This window comes from Corapipo altera, unplaced genomic scaffold (assembly GCF_003945725.1).
Source record: "Corapipo altera isolate COAL_440 unplaced genomic scaffold, ASM394572v1 61, whole genome shotgun sequence".
Taxonomy (NCBI): Eukaryota; Metazoa; Chordata; class Aves; order Passeriformes; family Pipridae; genus Corapipo; species Corapipo altera.
This window is the reverse complement of record NW_020884910.1, coordinates 5,259,747-5,279,947: the sequence shown is the minus strand read 5'-3', so window position 1 is coordinate 5,279,947 and position 20,201 is coordinate 5,259,747. Positions and strand designations below refer to the sequence as shown.

Genomic DNA, 20,201 nt, shown 5'->3' with positions numbered 1-20,201 from the left:
TGTGGTCCATGGATCATGGACTGAGCAGCCAGTAAGTCAGGAAGGGTCACACACAAACGGGTGAGGTATAGGTTTTGTAGAGAGGGAACCTTCTCTGGGCTGTGGGAGTTGCAGTTCCTTTCCTCTATTGCCTGTGTGTCTCTGCATCCAGGTTTTCTGGGAACCCTCCCTGATTCCCTGCATGGGTAGAGATGTACGCTCTGGCTTGTTTCCCATTAGCAAAAGTCAGCTGCCATTAAATATTCATCTGTTAAGCATTCAAAAGCCTACAGGGTTGCACTTTGTTGTGTGATGTATTTAAAGGGCCAGTCCTGAATGTCAGTTGAGACTAGAAGGAGATACAGGCAAAGATTTGGATAAGAGGGTTGGATTATGTCTGAGGTCTTTGTGTGGGGGATTTATTGTTTAGAGCATGTGCTCCTCTATGGAAGACATCCTGCAGGGAGTGTGGCAGCTCCTGGCACTGTGTCCGGATGGCTGTTCGAAGCCCTCAATTGCAGCTGGCTGGAATACCTTAGTGAGGGAAGCTCTGAGGGAGCAGAAGAGAGATAGGGTCTGTCCTCCAACACGAGGAGAACACTGAGGAGGGAGCACAAGAGTCAGTGGTGGGGAGACTGCAAGGGGCCTGGATTCATAACAGGGAGGCTGGAGTGAGAACCTGCCCTCTGGACTGCAGGCAGCAGTGGTGTTGAGTCTGTCAAGATGAGAGGCCGAGACAGAGAGCTGTTTTGTGGGGCTCTGCAAGGGACTTACAGCCAGGTTCCCTAAGGAAGCAAAGCTATGTCAGCAGGCTGTCTGTCTGCCCGCCTGTCTCTGGCCTCCAGCGAGTCTTGACTCTATCAGCCTGTTTCCGCCACAGCTGATAAAGCGGTGGAGGCCTCTGAGATAATGGGATCCAGCTGGTTTTGTGACTCTAGGTGACTGGCTTAATGAGAGGGGCCTGTGAAGACCTCCCCTGCGGAAGGAGTCCATGAGCTGCCCTGTAACTGACAGGCAGGCCGTGCAGAGAGAGCTGTTGGAAACTGGGCTTCATTAGTTCTGCTGCTTGCAGGATGGTTTTAGGATTCGGGTGAAGAAGAATCCTGCAGTTTAAATGCGCTGGACCCCTTTGCATCCAGCACAGACCTCATGCTGACACCCTTCAAATAGGATATTGTTATCATTGGGAATGTCGTCAAATGCATCTGGTCACAGTCCCCTGGGGCATCCAGCCCTGGTCTAGACTTTGCCTGACAAACATCTCTTCCTTTTTAACTAACTAGCTTGGAGACAACCTGTTTTCCAGCCTTCTGAGCTGCCCATTGATACCTCTGCTGGTCTGAGCAGTGGGACAGGTACCATGTACCTCCCAGATGCAAGGGTGGGGAACTCCTGGGGCTGGGGAGGGGATAGCTCCAGAAGGTGCCACTTTGAGTCCACATAACACCAGACCAGAGGAAGTGTGCAATGGATGAGCCTGCACCAGTGTGTTCAGCAACCCCTGACAGCAGGTTTCCTTGAGAGTAGAGGGTATGGATCATTTCGAAACCTACCGTATCATCCTTACAGTGATGATATCCTGGGATGTAGGTTTTATTGGAGAGCTGAACTGGGAATCAGATATGATTCAATGCCCACTAGCTGGGCTTACTCCATCTTATCTTTGCTAAATGAATCTCAAACCTTCCAAGTAAGATATTAAGGGTAATTTGTGTGGGTTTTCTTCCAGAGTCTGCAGATATCCTGAGGCAATAGCCCAAAGGAAGAGAAATTGCAATGTTTGCCTTACCTATCTATTTATGGCAAACCCAATGTCAGGGGTGCCTGCTTGTTTCACGCTAATCTGCTCAGTTTATGCTGCTGCCAAATTTCCGCCCCGTCACACCAGAGTGTTAGAGGATCCAGGGAGCTGCCACAGGAATTAGGTCAGGTTTGTGGGGAGGGACGAATGCTTTTCCTGTTAGTTGCAAACCAGAACAGGACAAACGTGCTGCCAAAGCCAGCTGCACAAATGACCAGAGGTGACAAGCTGGCTGCCTGTTCCTACCCTCCAGCAAACGTGGGATCTGCTCTCCAGGAGCTCTGCAGGAGGGCATGCTGCTTGAAAGAGCTGTTCTGCCCAGAGGCACACTTGGGTAATGGGATGAAATGCAGGAGCCAAATGCTTTCTCAGTGCCAGGAGTTGCTAAATGTTCCTGACTCCCCTGAGCTGCTCTGCTGCCCAGCCCTCTGCTTTTGAACGTTGCAGCACATTGCAGCGCTTCTCCCTCCCAGCCCCATAACGGGAGCAAAGATTGGGAGTCAGGAGATACAGTTTCTCACTTCAGCTTTCCACACTGTTGACCTAGTGCCTTGTGGCTCCAAATCTTTCAGCATTGAGAAGCAGACATTGCCAAGACAACAGCTGGATAAAGTGCTAGATTTCATGGCCGAATGTTGAGTTGGTTTAGAAATTATGCAGGCAGTGCTGTTTACAGGTGGCACCTTGGCATGTTTGGAGACCCGTTGTATCCCTACTCCCATTAGTCATGGCAGGGAACAGGCAAAAAGGATGTGGATGGAAAGATGTAGGCAGGACTGGCTGAAATACATAGCTGCACAGCTTGTTTCTCCCTGTCTGCACGGAAGGAGCCTATTGTGAATTGTACTGATTATATCTGAAAACTTCCCACCAGCTTTTGCTACTGCCTTCCCTGAGACATGAGAATCTGTGTGTGTCTTGCAACACCAGACATCATTTTGGTGCCCTTTAGTTTTGCCTTATCTGTGTATAATACATGGGATTGCCTCCCATAGGAGCCTTCAGTGCTGCAGTTTTAGAGCACTTTGATTTCCTTGCACACCACGCAAGGCAAAACCACAAAGCCTTGATTTTACAGCACGCAGCACAGAGAATTATGTGAGGGCCAAGTCATTTTATGGATTTCCACAAAGCAACGCCAAAAGAGGCAAAAAACCTGCCATTGCTGCTGATAGCAGAAAAGGTTTTTACTTGTGTCAGTAGGAGCATGACAGTAGGTAGTATTTCTCCAGCAGTGTGGCTGCTGAGAAAAAGACTTTTGAGATTTCCAAGAGGAGATTTTGTATAGAAAGATATGTAGAAAGGAGGAAGTCATCTGAGGGGTTATTTTGAACCATGTTAACTCCCCACCTCGTAGCACAGTGATCTCCCTGCTTGTTTCCCGGAATACCTGTAATGGCAGAAGTCCCTGGTGCTCCCTTTGAGCAGTGGGGCACCGTGGGCGTGGAACTGGTTGCACAGCTCTTCTTTGTAGATGGAAGCTTGTTCTTCCTTACAGAGGTGTTTTGTCACTGAATTGTTCATGGTTTCAGCTTTCACAGACTGGCTGGGAAAGCCCCATTCCCACCAAGTGACAGCAGTCATAGCTCAGTAGGGGCCAGGGGTGGGAGCAGCCAAGGGAGAGCTGCAGTGAGCAGTTCCCTCACCAAGGCAAGGAGTCACGATGCTTCTTTTCTGTCACGTGTACAATCCCTCTTGCTGCAGACACCACACTGATTCCATGTGGTCCCACCAGTGCAGAGCAGGCACAGCACCTCACAGGACCTTGTGACCCCATGCAGACCCACATGTGGCACTGTGTTGGTGTGTCAAGTCACATTCAGTCCTAGACATCTGGGTGCAGGCAGGGACTCGGAAATACTCCTGACATCTGCACTTACTCTGTGTTGGGAGTCCAACTCCTAAGCACCTGATGCTGCTGGAGATGAGAAACAGCACTTTCCGCTGCCTAATTTCCTAATTTTAGCTCTCCACCTTGAGGCCCTGCATTGCTGGTTGCCATGGTGATCCCTCACCACCGGCACTTTCTTGCCTGTGGGTGCCTTGGAAATGTCTCTTTTTCCTCCTTGCTCCCTAGAAGCAAGAGGCAGAAGCATTGCATGTGGCTTGCTGTACTGTCAGTTCAGGTGTTCTGCTTAGTGTTTGCCCACTCACATACAAGAATCTTCATCCACACGGTTACATTTCCCAGCCCTCCAAAAGCAGTGTGCATTCCCATCCCCATTTGGCAGATAAGCTGGTCTATACGTACATGACACTGCCTGTGAGTCGTTGGGAACAGCTTTCTCCATGGTCTTTGGCAGAGAAGATGTCTGGGAAGGTTATTCCTCTGTGGAGGCCGTGAGGTGAAGAGCTGGAGTGCTCCTGTGCCATGGCAGGCACTCCAGAGCCGCAGGCATTCCTGCCCCGGCTTCATTCTCACTGCTCTTACACCTTCCCACTTGCTCTCTGGGCAGCAGAGGAGTAAGTAAAAGCATTACCCAAACAGAGAGAGAGCTTGGGCATCTCACTCGAGGCAGAAGAGAGGAACTGCCTTGTCAAGGCTTGTGGTGTAAATGCCACTGTGCAGCAATTAGTAACGACTCTCTGCCCTTTCCCTTCCGCCTGCCTGAGCGCACTGTGTACTGGAACGAGTGACACTTCCCAAGCCCATGGTGACACAAAAGGCAGTGGCAGCTGCCAGGGAGGAAGTAGTATAAAAACTGTGATTCCAGCCCCCAAATCCTGACATTAATTAATTTAAGGGCAACAACACTGAAACACTGTGGAGTCTTTTTGTGTGTGTATGACGTTTCATTTAGAACTTTACAGTTCGTATTTTCAAGCTTTTACATGGCAGGGGCAAACATGAGCTATTTAATATTAAAGTGGCAGCTGCCATCCTCACTTACATGAGTCCTTGCGGATGGAGCTTGATAAAAAGCAAACATGACAAGGTCCAAGGTAAGACCAAAATATCTGCCACAAGAAACTGCTTTGGCTGGTAGCTTCTGGGAGATCACCAGAGAATTGGGAGTTTGTAAAGCCTCATTCACAGACCCCCACTGTACTTGTCCATTCACCCACTGCCATCTCTGTTACACTCCCAGTTCCACACAGGAGACTCCAGTGTTTGCTGCAGAGGCAGCCAGGAGCTGCTAGAGAGCGCTCCCACCCTGTGGTGGTGTGCCATAAACCACCTCAGAGCTATGTGGCTGTACCAAGCAGGAGCAGTGGTAACTCCTAACTTCATCTGTGTGCATGCTGGTGGAGGGAAGGATTTTCTGGCTCTGGCAGAGGTAAAGGCAGGATTTGTAGCAGCAGCTGCTAGTGCCTGGCAGAGGAGTGCCACAGTGGGTCAGGTTGCAGGTGCAGGGTCAGGTAGTTATCTGGTAGGAGATGTGATGTTTGGTGAAGAAGGAGGTGAGGGTCTAAAGGATTTTGGAAGGGAGGCAGAGGCCTATAAGGGGCTATGGTTGGTAGGTTGTAGTTGGATAAAGTATAGGTTGCGGGGTGAGCATTGCAATTAAGGGAGGCACAGAGAACTGAGGGAACTAGGGTGGAAGCTGAGAGTGGTTTTCTCTAAAGGTGGAGCCAGCACACAGCCCAGTAGCTGCTGTCACAGTCAGAGACTCCAGGAGGGAGGATGAGCAAGCTGGGTCTGAAAAACCCTGTGGCAGAGTAAGAGGGCAGGCAGGCAGAGCAGCTTGATTGCTTTCTTTGTCTGGCAGAACCCTGAGGTGGAGAAAGCCATGATGGAATGTGGCAACTAGCTCCAACCCCCTGCTAGCCTAGGATAGCTTAAAGCAACAAGAAGCAAATTGTATTGCTTTGATTAATAAGAAAAAACAGAGTAATGTGGTCTCCTAGCCTGGCAGGTGGCTGGTTGTATTCAGAAAGTGTTCTAGTGGTGTCACCCTGCCAGCATCCCTGGCCCATATCCCAGTGGAAGAGCTGTGGGATGTCTCCTGGGCTCTGGCACTTCTGGGGAGGGAGCTGTGGCCAAGACAGCCACATCACAGGCCAGGTTTCCAAGTGAGCTGGCATGGGGAGAGGAGTCTTGAGCTAGGTCACTGTGGATGATCGTTGAGGCTGGCTGCAATTGTAGCAGTGCTATAAGTCTCAGCACAGGAGTCAAGAGCCAGGTTTCGCATCGGTGGCATGTACTGGAAGTTGCTGCTGGCAGCCCTGCCAGTCCATGGGTAGGGAGAGGCAGGGTACTGCCATCTATTGCCAAGCACCTGGATTACAGAGTGGCAGTTTAAAGCTGTGTTTAGCTAGGTTTTTTTATAGTCTTTGGCTTGGTGAAGGGATTGACACATGATTCAAACCCCTTTAAATGGATTAGCTCTTAGGTGGCTACAGTGCATTTTAAATGTCCGAGTGCCCTAAGTCAGACTACAGCCTGGTAAAATTTGGTTTTATTTTGTGCATTTTGCAAAATGAGTTATTCTCCCTTCCCTGTCCTAAGTTGCATGAGGTTACTTTGTGCAGTGAAGCACTAGTGTTGCCCCATCCCACTCCAGAAATGCCCAGATCACTTACCCCAGCCCTCTACCACAAGGTAACTAGGGAGAGGTGGATGCAGGAGAAGGGATAGTGTATCTTTTGTAGCTCAGAAACAATATGTGAAAGGAGATGAAAAGGGAGAGGGAGGATAACAGAGGGTGTTCGTGGGGAGAGCAGGCCTGGGACATGGTGTACATTTCTCAGCTAAGACTGGTATGTCCAAATACTGTATTTTAGAGGATGAGCAGCAAAGTAGGAATGCTTGCAGAGAGTAGGAAAGATGTTTGTCACTATGTGAACCTGGAGGGAATCCTGCAGTGCTTTGGAAAGACCTTCTTGGGCTTGATGAACTGTGCAGTAGACCAGCAGACAAACTATTCTCAAGATCAGGGCAAGGTCATTCAAAAAATGATCAGGCTGTCTCTGTGAGCTGTTCAGTAAAGACAGCAACTCACAGTGGAATTGTGGTTTAAAAGTAAAATAATAACAAAGAAAAAGAATTAGGATAAAGAAGAAACAGGAGGAAAAATGTGCTCAGAATTTATCATTTTATCCATCAATAATGCCTCCTCCTCAAACATGTTCTGCTCCTTTTTTCATTACCTACTTTCAAAAGTAGATATGGAGGTACAAAGGAACCACAAATGAGCAGAGGTTAAGAATAATACTCAGATGAGAAGATGAAAAAACTTTTGTGTATTATAGGGGAGAAACACAGCAGATGTGATTGACCTACCCCACTGATTATCTTCTGTTACTCAGTCTTCTTTCTGTGATACAAAACTGTGACAGAAGCCAGTTGGCTAGCCTGAGCCAGATACTCAATGTACCAGTGGAAAATGTTAGATGAAATGAGAGTTGCAAAGGAAATTAATGACAAAGCAGGGAATTAAAACAGGGTCTCCAAAGTCTGAACCCCTGGAACTGTCTTCTCTTTAAAAGTCTATACAAAAAAAGACAATAAACTGATAAAAGTAAATGGTGGTTTTATTGAAAACATGATTAACCTGTGGAAATCTTCCATGTTAGTTTAGGAAGGAAGTGGGACTCAAAAACAAAAAAAAAGGATTTGACAGTTAAAGGGAAAACCAAGAATAGTCGTGATGACTTTGGCTAGGAGAAAACTGTGAAGCGTATAAATTGTGCTGCAGGGCATAAGTCAACTGCTGGCTGTCAGAGACCAGGAAGAAATTTCCGCTATGGGTAGGTTACTGTATAATTATCTTATCTATGACAGTGTTTCGTCCTTTGAAGTGTTCAATCTTGACCAGTGGAAGCAAGATAATGGGTCCTGTGGTTTTGTTAAGTTTTTGTTATGACACGGGCATTATCTCTAGTGCCTGATGGCAATTTCTTCCACTTGTTTGGTATCACACCTTTCTCTAGGGATATGTTCACCTACTTCTTAAATGTTTCAAGCAAAGACGTTTCTGCTCCCTACCCTCCATGAAAAAAAAAATTAAAGACAGCAGTCCTTGACATGAGCAAATTATTCTTGATGCTCTTGTTAGATTTCCTCTTGCTCATGTTTGCTCCAATTCTCCTAGGTGATTTTCCAGGAATGACCTCAAGGAAGCCCTCTGTTGCTGGGACTGTAGCCCTCATTCTTGTGTCTACTCCTGCTTCATATCTGAGCTGTTCACCTATTGCAGTCATGTCTCTCTTGTTCTATCACCCACTTCTTACCACCTTGGTGCTCCTTGGTCCTGATACCTGTTAAATTTTTTTAAAACTGTGTTGGTGCTCTTCTGGTAACGATGTATTTTGTGTCTCTTACTTTGTATCTTGCAGGAAGAGCCAAGGAGCAAATCCAAGATCTGTGCCAATGTTTTCTGTGGAGCTGGTCGGGAGTGTGCAGTGACTGAGAAGGGAGAGCCAACCTGCCTCTGCATTGAGGTATGGGGGCAGGTTCTGCGTCTGGGACAGGTGCCACCATCACTCCCTAGCTGGGTTTCTGTCGCTGGAAGGATCCCATGATGGAATAAGGCTGTGGCTGTTATGGAGCAGATGCAAATTCACAGTGGCTCTTCGAACAACAGAATTGTTTCCAGTGTCGTGTTGGGGAAGAGCCCTGTGATACTGTCTGGGGCTCGCAGCTGTGCTGCTTGAAGAACTGCCTAGGGTCTTTACACACACAGGAAACTTGGCTGGAGGTCTTTTGTTGGGAAAGCCCAATAGGGTATAGATATACAGCTGGCTTAGAAGGGCACTCTAGGGAGTGGTCTGTGAGCTCCAAGACAGCCTACCCTCACAGGCATCTTGTTTGAGGAGGTTATAAGCATCCTACTAAAAATCAGCTTTTTAAAGTGGAAATAATTGTGGTAGAGTGCTGTGAGGATGAATAGCTTCATCCAGAAGGGAGCCAGAGATGATTAGAAGAGTCTTTCACAGATGTAGAGACACAGTGTCTCCCTACACCTCTCTGTCCCATCCCTTCAAACCGTATCTGCCTGGCTTCTGGGAATGGGCATGTGACACTTTGTTCCCACTCCCCTCAGAGGCTGCAGGTCTGACATGGCCACCAGAGCAGTGGAGAGTGAAATGTTCTATTTGCAGGAAGAGGGTGTCACTCTGGGCAGGCTTGACTAGACCAAAAGGAACAGAAGAAAGAAGCCCACAGCCTGAACTCAGTGATGAACTCACTCTCTCTGCTGTGGCTAGGCTGTTTGTTCATGGTTGATGGTTTATTCTGCACTCGGTTGCAGAAAGATAGAGCAGAGTCTACAAAAAGATGCAGTGGAGCCAAGCAAGGAGAGGTTCACAGACCAGACTCACAGAAACACATCTGGGCAGGCATGTGCATGGCACAAGGAGCAGCAATTGCGGGATTATGCTCAGTATTTATGCTGAGCACTGATTTCTCTGCAGGGTTCTGCTTTAAGAAAGACTCCTGTTGTGCTGGTGGTGATTGAAACTGGGATAAAGTGAAACCTTTGAACTCACAGACTTTTCTGTGCAGGTTTTTCTGGGGTGATTATGGGTGCATTCAGCCTGTTCCAAACACAGGCCTAAGGGGACTGTGCCAAGGGCTTCTGTTGAGTTGGGCTGATGGTGGGACTCACCTGCCTCCCTGTAGCTGTCCCAAGGAGGTAGGTAAAATGCTTGTCTCCTCTGGCTCTCTCACAGCAATGCAAACCTCACAAGAGGCCTGTGTGCGGCAGCAATGGCAAGACATACCTGAACCACTGTGAGCTGCACCGTGATGCCTGTCTCACTGGCTCCAAGATCCAGGTGGATTATGATGGTCACTGCAAAGGTAACCCTGGCAATGAGGACTGGCTACACTCAAAGGGAGGAAGAGTTGGAAGGGAAACACGATAACAAGGAAGGGCAGAGGCCTCACCAGCCAAGACCAACCACAGTTGCTGAGTGGGGTAAACAGGGGCAAGCCTGTGAACAATAGCCAGGTTCAACCAAGAGTCCAGATCACCAGGCAAGTTAGTAGTGATGAAGTAGGCCCAAAGTCAAGTCATGAAATTAGGTCTGGGGATGGTAACCAGAATCAGGCACAGGCCAGTAATTGCCAGACAAGTCTGTAGTGATGCAGTTTATAGCAGGGCTGAGATCAAGGTGGGAAGACACCAGGTCAGGGCCTAGATCAAGAGGCTCTATGGCAGGTACAAGAGTGCTTGCAACAAACCTGGAGACAGGCATAATAATAACAACATAATAATCCCAGGCAAGGCCTAGGGGCTGAGACATCAGACGAAATGGAGCCCCTGGGTAAAGAGTGTGGATGGAGGTCCAGGGTGAGGCTGGCAGGGCCATTAGGGCCCTCATAAGTGCACTCAAAACCCTGATACCATGGTTGTGGTGGGATCCTGGAGCTATTGTCTCCCTGCGGGGTGGGCAGCACTCAGGAGAGCAGGGCAACTTCTTGCTCCTGCCTGCCTCTCTCTGGGCTTGTAGATTCAGACAGGTAAGAGTTTCACTTTACCTGCTGACAAAAGGTCATACTCTCAGGATAAACCCCCAAAGCCCATACTATCATCCATGCTCATGAGGGATCTCTAGAACTTTAGGAGCAGGATTTTGCCTCATCAGTGCGGCTGTTTAACTCACACCCACGTGAGCCGCACAGTTTTCTTGTATTCAGACAGATTTTCATTTGTTTAAATATGTGCCCTCACTCTCTTATCCTGTCACTGGGATACCATGGGTGAAAGTCTGGTGCACTCTTCCTCATTTCCTTCCATCAGATTTATAAACATTGATGAGATTTCCCCTGAGCCTTTTCTTTTTCAGTCTAAACTGTCCTCAGGCTCCCCTCAAGGTCTAGGGGATTCCAGTCCCTTAACAATATATATGACCCTCATAATTCCAAAGATTCCCAAGTTCCTCTGCTTTTCCCAAGTGGCACCCAGGGTGGGAAGAGGTTCATATTGCTTCACACTGCATCAGAAATGTCCTCTTCTGTCTTTCCATTAACAGAGAAGAAGTCTGAGAATCCAGCTGCAAGCCCAGGTAAGAAGCCGTCTCCTTTCTGGCTGAGGCCTCTGTATCCATTTGTATGCACTGGGAGATGGGCAGGGGAGGGGTTGCACAGCTCTATGTAAAAGTCACTCCTCTGCACTGGCTGTAGCAGAGTCTGAGTAGATAAATCTTCTGAAATATGATTTCCCCACTCTTTACTCCTGGGGTAAAGGAGCTTTACTCAGAGCTCATACATCTTCTGGGCTTTTCACTGTGCTGGGATGTCTCAGGGACTCAGCATGGACAAGGTCCAATGAAACCCAGTTTGTCCCTGGGGACACAAACTGTGCTTATCACCCTGACTGAAGGAGGGAGCACTCTTTTTACCTAGTTCATTGGGGATCTAAGGCAGTAACTGTGGAGCTATTGTCCCCAACTCCAAGAGCACTCTTTTAAAAGGAGACTTTGCTTTAGGAGTGGTGAACTGATGGGTGCAGAGGCAGAGAGGCAGCACTAGGCAATCAGTGGGGCATTGTCAGGGGAGTCAGGAGGTACAGTTGAACTGCCTCTTACCGTCAGCCAACAAGATGATCTTAAAGGTCTCTTCTAACCTAAATGGTTCTACGTCACCTAAATGATTTATCACCTAAATGACAAGTCTCTGGTTCCCTGTGCTTGGTTTCTCCCCTTATATATTACCATGTGTACTTAGGACTACGGATTTTAGGGCCGTGACTTGTGCCTTCATCAGGGCATCCTTTTCCCATTCATGGCCTCTAAGTGCTGGAGCTCTGTATTCATCAACTTCTTAGGACAGACGAGAGCAAACTCTCATACAAACCTCTTAAGAGGAAGGATCATGTCAGAGCATGGCCACCGTTTAAAGCAGTTTTTAAAAAGTTCAACACTAAACATGCAGAATTATTTTTTCCTATCTTTCCATCTGGTTGTGATTGTAGTCACTGGATTCGAAAGATCTTAGTGTGTGTAAGTGACATGAATGCACACTGATTCCTGTATTGGCTTCACTGACCTCTGGGCAGGGATGACAGCTCACAGCTAGGCTTTCCATTTTGCTTCTAAATGCGTGGTTTGGTAGTAACACACAAAGTGCTAGCCACACAGAGAAACCTGTGACACTGGCAAACACTGTGAGTGAACAAGTCTAACTTGACCTCCTCTCATTTCCAGTCAGAGTGGACAAATTAGGACTTTGAAGAAACAAAATCTCCTGAGATAACAGGCCCTAAAATTCAAGTCTTGGCAACAGCATGATAGAAAGGCTTGCTCAGGGTAGTCTTCACCCTTGCAGAAGATAGAGGTTCTGGTATTTGAGGATTGACAGCTGAATGCCAGTTCTGCATAGTTCGGGAAGCCTGGGGACACTGTCAGTCACCTTCCTCCCTCAGTCTGGGACCCTTCACACCAAGATGAGTCAGCTCCAGGTTGTTCATCCACAAGCCTCAGGGAGAGGAAGAAAAAAAGAACTTTGACAGGAGTGTTGTTTTCCAGCCTTGCCACACGGTGTCACCCGCAGCCCGTCCACCAGTCAGCACATGACCCCTCTGCTTGCGTCTGGAAGTGGTGTATCTCCAAGGACAGAGGGGCTGCAGTCTGCCATCAGGGCGAGCTGGCTGGCTTTTGTTTCCAGTCTTCTCTCTGTGGTCTCCCTGCCGACTTTGTTTCTCTCACCCTTGTTTTTGTTTCTGCTGCACTGTCTTCCATTACAGTTGTCTGCTACCAGTCAGACAGGGATGAGCTTCGTCGCCGCGTCATCCAGTGGCTGGAAGCTGAGATTATCCCAGACGGGTGGTTCTCCAAGGGCAGTAACTACAGCGAAGTCCTGGACAAGTATTTCAAGGCAAGTAGAGCAGCAGCTGCCTCAGAGCCCAGAGAACATTTCTTGCCTTGTTGATGCAAAACAGCTGCTGTGCCCCTAACCAAGAGGCTGTGTGATGTGCCTGTCTAACTGGGGGTCAGGGTGGTCTGATGTGTTACAGGCTGTCAGCAGCAGCTGCTGACAGAGCCACTGACGTGGCTCGTGACAACCAGACCTGGAGCATCCCTGGATCCTGGTGTCTGACCTGCCCTGGGGAAAAGGAGAAGGGCAGACCCAGGTGTGCCCGTGGCAGGGGAGAGAACTAACCTCTGGAGACAAAAGATAGAGGAAAAAAGTGATGGGTGAAAGTGATGGAAATGTGGGAAACTGGGGCAGTGGCTGCTGTTCCTTTGTTACAGACAGTCCCAAGGCCATGTTGAGATGGGTATAGGGGATGTTGGGGGCCTTCAAGGGGTATATCCCAGTTGTGGCCGAGAGCTGGCAGTTCCCTAGTGCTCTGCAGAGTGAGGGGAACCACCTCGAGTCTTGGGCACTGCAATAATGCTGTTCTTCTTTCCTCCTCTCTGTCAGTCTGTCCCTCAGCCCATGCCCACACCCTTCTGTAACCAGCAGATCCCCTGCTCCTGTCACATGCAGTACTGTGTCCCTCCCCCTCACAGCTGGCTCCTAATAAAGACTTCAAAGCATTCAGGATGGAGCTGGAGAAGCAGGTGGGGAAAAGGGAAGAGTGTTTAAATCATAAGCTGTTGACAGCGAGAGATTAATGGTGCCTGACAGGACTTAGCACTGCAAGCAAATTTGCCATGGCAATGGCACCCCCTGGTGAGACAGAAGAGCTGGTCCCCTCGCTCCAGAGAGCATCTTCACATTTGCAGACATTGATGCTGCTCTGTCTGTGCAAACCCTCCTGTGGCCCACTGCCTCAGGCACTCCTGCCAGCGCCGGCCGGCACCCAAAAGCTGCGGTGTCCTGCCAAACGCAGCTGCTTGGTTCCCCCTCAGCCACTTCTGCAGATTCTCCCCAAGTCATGGGTTTTGCTGAAATGCATGAGCCAGCCAGAGTCTTGCTCCACTGTCTCCGCACAACTCAATCACACCCACTGTCCCCATGCCTGTCAGTGTGCTGGTGAAATCTCATGGCCACAGCTCAGAGGCAGGCAGCCTCATGTTCTCTTTACAGTCCCACTTTTTCTGGAGCACTGATCCCAGCCACTGGATGAAAGTTTCCATGGCAAAGCAACACCTTTACTTGGACCAAGGGGGGAATTTCTGTGGCCAAGGCCAACAGTATGATGTTCAGTAAGGTGAAGTGCCAGGTCATGCACTTGAGTCACAACAACCCTGTGCAATGCTAAAGGTGGGGGCAGAGTGGCTGGAAATCTATCTGGTGGAAAAGGACCTGGGGGTGCTGGTCAACAGTGGCTGAACGTGAACCAGCAGTGTGCCCAGGTGGCCAAGAAGGCCAATGGCATCCTGGCCTGTATCAGCAGTAGTGTGGCCAGCAGGACTAGGGCAGAGATCGTCCCCATGTACTCAGCACTGATGAGGCCACACCTCAAGTCCTGTGTCCAGTTGTGGGCCCCTCACTGCAAGAAGGACATTGAGACGCTGGAGCAAATCCAGAGGAGGGCAACAAATCTGCTGAAGGGTCTGGAGAGTAAGTGCTATGAGGAGCAGCTGACAGAGCTGGGGTTGTTTAGCCTGGAGAAAAGGAGGCTCAGGGGGGAACCTCATCTCTCTCTACAACTATCTGAAAGGAGGTTGTAGCCAGGTGGGGGTTGGTCTCTTCCCCCAGTCAACTAGTGACACGACAAAGGGAAATGGCCTCAGGTTGTGCCTGGGGAGATTCATGTTGGACATCAGGAAAAATTCCTTCACTGGAAGAGTTGTCAGGCATTAGAACAGGCTGCTCAGGGAAGTGGTGGAGTCACCATCCCTGGAAGTGTCCAAGAAACGACTGGACGTGGCACTTAAGGCTGTGGTTTAAATGACAAAGTGGTATTCGATCAAAGCTTTGGTTTGATGATCTTGGAGGTCTTTTCCAACCTTAATGATTCTCTTTGGGGTGGTAATCCATGTTATCAACAACCCTTAAAGCTTTGAAATATTTTTAAGGCAGAATTCAGGGTTTGGAACAACTTGGGACAAATTCAGGCAAAGCAAACTAAATGGCTTCAAACACACACAAATTTCTGTCGTCAATGAGCGTCTACTGTCTCTGGAGGAATTTTGTTGTGCCAAGCTGCAGGGCTCTGCAAATGGCCTGATTCTGCCCTGCATGCATTAAACACTGGAGGCACAGGTGACATGAACCTTTTCCCTTTTCTCCTTCATGAGTAGGTTTGTAGATGTGGCATTAAGCTATTTCCCTCCTGAAAGCCTGACTTGTGAGGATCACTGGGATATGCATTGTTCATCAGACAGGCCATGTTTGAAGGACATTATTTCAAGAGGAGCAACGCCAGTAGTGGGAAGCTGCTCTGTTTTGGAGGGTTAGCACCTTAATGAAGACCATAGCATTGAAAGGCAAGAAAACTCACTTAACTGTCTGGGTCATTAAGAGAACTGCATCTGCTTTCACAAGAAATAGCAGGACAAGAGGCTTCAAAGTCTAGTAGAAGTTGACATGTTAGTGGAGGAGTTATGCAGGATACAGAGTAATTTCCCAAGCCCTACAGGTTTCTCCTAAACCACATAGAGATAACAACAGGCAGTGTCTCTTTCAACATTCATGGAAGCACTGTGCAAGGAGCCACAGTGACCTGCCCCAAGTCATACAGCAAAAATTAGGTGGCAGCAGTCTGTGCAGGATTAATTTTCCCCTCACAGCAATGCAGCTGTCTCTGATGGGGCACAGCAGTTCCTGCTGAGTGCCCAACACTGTGGTGTCACATCTCCAAACAGGAAGGCAAAATGCAATTACTTCTTTGGGACTACAGCCAGGATTTTGGGGCTAAAATAGCTGCTCTTCAGTGCCAGGAGTCCTGTCAGGGCCTTTAAGAAGTTGATGATGAGGCGTCGTGCTATTGCATTAAATTGTTTCTTCTCTGGTATCAGCAGAAAATTGCTTCCTGTGATTTTTTCCCTTTTGTCACTGTCAGAGTCCAGGCACAGCCTTGGATTTACACATATTGGAAAGCTGACACCTCCTTGAATGCAACTGGTCTGCTTTAAGGCAGGATGTATGTAAGAAGGCTAAGAGCTGACTGGAACAAAGAGAAGAAATAGGGTTAGAGCCATAAATCAAGCAGCAGGAGGTGAATGAGAGGCAGCGTAGCTTATCTGTGAGAGGAAGGCTAGGATCATATCTCCCCCGTTCTGATGCTAGTATGGCTATGTTGCTGCTTTTCAATGAGTCTCTTTCTTTGTGCTAAACAGGGATGATGCAGCCTTTCTCACTAAAGCTTCAAAATGCTAAGTACTTTTGGAAGAGGGGAAAAGGAGGGGTATCTTGAACTGATAAATTGGACTCTCTTATATCTTCCCATCTTCCCTGACAGAGCTTTGATGATGGTGATTCTCGTTTGGACTCCACTGAATTCCTGAAGTTTGTGGAGCAGAATGAGACTGCTGTCAACATCACCACCTACATGGACCAGGAGACCAACAAATTGCTCAGGTGGGTGGTGGATAGGATGCCAGAAGGAGGGACAGGAGGCAGATGCGGTAGAATAGGGCATGAAAATCCACTCATGATAAATATTCGTTAAGGCTTGCACTGACAAAGGTAACTGTCTATGAAGTGGCTTCTCACTTATTTAGGTGTGAACACCACAAGAAGGGCAGTCCCACCCCTACTCTTCACATTAGGCATGTATTCCAACCCTCTTTGTGTTAAAACAAGTACGTGTGCAGCCAAAAGATAAGTTGGGTGACAGAAAATTTATCTTCTTTTTTTTTTATTTCCTAATAAATTAGCTTTCCAGTGGACTTCACTCACTTTTTGCCTAATAGTTAGGTCTAGTAGAAGGAAGAGATGGTGGGAAAACACCACTTATACACAGTCTGTAGTTTGAGAGGTTTCCCTTTTTCTTTGTGTGCGCCACAGTGTGTGAGACAATGAGGAGAAAAGGCTGCTTGTGGTTATGCTGTGCTTGCATCTCTAGTCGTGTGACAGCATGTAGATGTTAACAGATGTAGATGTCCTATTCCTGCTGTTCTGAATATCCCCCCACTGCCCAGCCCATCGCCAGACAGAGAATATTTTGTGACTGTTTTTCTTTTCTATGTATCCAATGAAGTTTCCTTAGAGAAGCCACTTCTGCCAGACATCTCGAAGCCTTTCTAGTTGTTACTGGGTTTACTCATCCGTACTCTGAAGACAGAAGAGCAAGGACCAGCCTAGTAGAGCTCTGTGTAGAACATGCCTCTGTATTTCTTTTCAGGGGACTCTGCGTAGATGCCCTCATCGAGCTGTCAGATGAAAATGCTGACTGGAAGCTCAGCTTCAATGAATTTCTCAAGTGCCTCAGCCCATCGTTCAATCCACCAGAGAAAAGTAGGAACTCCTCAGTCGTATTGGGGAACAAAAGGGGTCCTGGGAAGCGAAGAAAGAAAAGAGACCAGCTTTGGGCCAGACATGGGATGCTGTAACTCCACTCCCAGAGATAATTTTCATATGTGCCTGACTCATCCAAGAGCACCCCTTGTCCCTGCATTGTCCAAAGTACCGGTTTTTTTGTCCCAGAGCCCTCACAGCTCTCGTGATGAGAAAGGTTTGGATTTTAGAAGCAAGGACATAGGTCGAATGGGTATGGTATGCTTTTAAGGTCAAGGCATGTATTTAACAGTGCAGAGATGAATCATGTGAGGAGTTCATGCCTGGATAACTTAGGAAAGTCAGATCAGACCAAAGTCCTGCTATGGTCTGCCTTTCACAAAGAGAGCCTCTCTGAACATCTCAAAGTTCACTATCCTTCCAAATCCTACTTAGTGCTACAGTTCATGTGAAAGCAGCTTAGTGTTCTGCTGACCAGGCATGTCTAGCCAGTCATCTCATTGTCTCCTCAGGGGGTGCTGATCCAGAGGTGCCAGATTTACATCTCACTGCAGTGGCATTGAGGAGCAGACAGAGGCCATGCTTTCTATGGCATATTAAGTTGAACCCTCTGCTGCCTGTTTCAGTGAGAAACTAGGGATGCTGCACCTCTCCCAGGACACATCAGCAGCACGTTATCACTTAACACTGTACAGGCCCTTGAGTGCTTTGGGGGCCTCGACTTAAACATATAATAGAACTGTAAGAAGAAATGTGAGCTGAAATGAGAAATCTTGATGTTTTTTCCCCTTCCTTTTTCAAGACAACAGAAAATATAGAAATCAGAAATGCCGACCTCAGCCTGGAACAGGAATTGTTTCAGAATAACCCAAACTTTCATTTCTTTTCTTTGTTTAATAGATGAGGAAATTCAAACAAATTCAATATTGACATTTGATTTGGAATTGAGAAATTGAAATGTGTTCCTTTGAGTAAGCAAAATGAAGTTTTTGACTTTCCCAAATTATTTTTGGCCAATTTCACGCAGCATATTCAGAATTAATATTTCAGTCATTATGAAACTTTTGGTGGTTAAAGGAAGGAAGGCTTCCCCAAAACCTCCTACCTCTTCTCTCTCTTAAGGCATCTCCAAAGTATATTGTCCTTAGCCTGCTTGCTGTCTCACAAACACTGCCCTTTTCTTGTGCCTCTTTAGAGTGTGCCCTGGAAGATGAAACCTATGAGGACGGAGCAGAGACCCAGGTGGAGTGCAACCGCTGCGTCTGTGCCTGTGGGAACTGGGTGTGCACTGCCATGACGTGCGAGGGTCCGTACGCTCTCCAGACACTCACTGTGTTTGGTTTTGTACAAAACGAATTCTTATTCTCTGTCTGTCTGAGGGCACCAGCTACCCAGTTCTTCTCTCTCCAGCTTTTCCTCAGCTTCTCCATGGGTGGTTTCTGCATAACCCTCACCATGTTAGTCAAACCCAAGCTGGTTCTTTTCCAGAGGTCAGTAAGTGTGTAACTGGGCTGGGAGCAATGCTGCTGGGCTTTGTAGTTTGGATTTGGTGTCATGAAAATTCAGCACCAAATCTTCCAGACCAGAGCTTCTCTGCATCCAACTGGCTTGGGGCTCATGCAGACCAAATAGGTCACTGTCTGCAACCCTATATGTAGGTGTGAACAAGTCAGCTTTCCTGTATATATGGCTGCATCCTCACTGTATCTGTGTTTATGGTATCTGTAAAGTAGGATCTAGGGTCTTGCCTTGCCCCAGAGGGGAGATAGGAGACTTTATCCAATGCCAAGAAAGCACTTTAACTTCTTGCTGTAGAAACTGTAGAAAAAAATAATGGTGATGAAGGAAGGTGGTGTTCATAGTAAGGCAGGGTTGTTTGTTCTTCCTTTGGGAGGCCCTTCTTAAGCTTGCACAGCCAAGTTACGATTGTGAGAAGTCGTGGTGTGGTTATGAACAACAATTCTCTGGTTTGCCTTTTCACAAACAGTCCCAGGGCCAGTGAAAAGCCACCTTTCCCCTGCCTTGGGAAATGTATGGGTTCTTCTCAAGGAGCCACGTCCACTCAGCACTGTGCTGCATTTTTCTGGCCTTCTTCCCTAGAAACCAGGCCCTTGCATGAGCTTTGTTTCAGTGCTGTGTGGGAGCTGTCAGCAGTACATTTATAGTCAGTGGCTTGGGCAGAGTAGGAGAGAGGGGAACAGTAGCAGTGTGTGCAGAGTTTTTCATGTTTATCTGGTCTTCTGCAGCAGAGGCTTCAGGATCACCTCAGCCCAGATTTGGCTCTGGCAGCAGGAACTCACCTGAGAAAAGATAACTGTAATATTAATAGAACTGGCAGAGGAACTATAGGTGGGTCTCTTCTTGAGAGAGACTTTTAGAGACTCCTTTTGTTGCCTCCCTAGAAGCCACGTTCAAAGTTGCTATGCAACACCTGTTCTTGCTGCCTGCTTTGTTCCCTGCATCCATGGCAGAAGCATGCAACGGGATAACAATTCCTTGACTTTCTGTCCATGTCAGAGCAGCAGAGGGGTTAGAGAGTATTCTTAAAGGAATAATGAAACCAAAGAATCAGCTCAAATACATCAGGAAGTTGCAAAAGAGCAAAATTACCTCTTCATTAGGCATCATTACTGTACTTGGACAGCACTGAGCTTCCATATATTCCCTACAAGAGGCCAAGATGTTTGAACTAATTATAGGTGTTTTTTTAAAATAATATGCAGCTTCTTCCTTGTGGTTTTATTATCAATCATGTGTGAGGGAGAGACAAGGACAGGCTGGACACCCACGTGCTGAAGTCCCAGGCCCATTCTCTTTTCTAAGAAGCCAACCCATCCCTTCCTCCAGTAAAGCCTTCCTAAACTTGAGGGAGGCTGTGGCAGACCTGCCTCTTTTGGTTCTACCTGGTTCAGCCTCTGAAATTTACATTTGCTATTTATGACAATAAACTCCGTTTCTGTTTGCAGGGAGGAATGAGAAGGGCCTTGCTCAGAGACACCGACCTGATCAAGATCTGACTGAGGAGGAGGTGGCTAGATACATTCAGGAACTGCAGAAGCACCAGGTTAGCATGAGGCTGGGAAGGTCTGTTTGCACTAAGTCTCGCCTTGCTAGAGGAGTTCCCTCTGCTTCTGTCGCTTGGAGACTTCTGGTAGAAGGGAGGGCACAGTAAAGGGGGATCTC

At 47.8% G+C, this 20,201-nt stretch overlaps 1 protein-coding gene across 1 annotated transcript in view; it reads left to right on the top strand.

Annotated features, from left to right (window-relative positions):
- Positions 1-20,201, top strand: part of FSTL1 (follistatin like 1) — a 51,896-nt gene that overhangs the window by 28,323 nt on the left and 3,372 nt on the right. The window contains exons 3-10 of the mRNA XM_027653707.1: positions 8,060-8,164; positions 9,395-9,524; positions 10,700-10,732; positions 12,412-12,542; positions 16,021-16,139; positions 16,906-17,018; positions 18,214-18,324; positions 19,985-20,082. Coding sequence (XP_027509508.1) covers positions 8,060-8,164; positions 9,395-9,524; positions 10,700-10,732; positions 12,412-12,542; positions 16,021-16,139; positions 16,906-17,018; positions 18,214-18,324; positions 19,985-20,082 — 840 coding nt within the window. The remainder of the gene's footprint in view (positions 1-8,059; positions 8,165-9,394; positions 9,525-10,699; positions 10,733-12,411; positions 12,543-16,020; positions 16,140-16,905; positions 17,019-18,213; positions 18,325-19,984; positions 20,083-20,201) is intronic.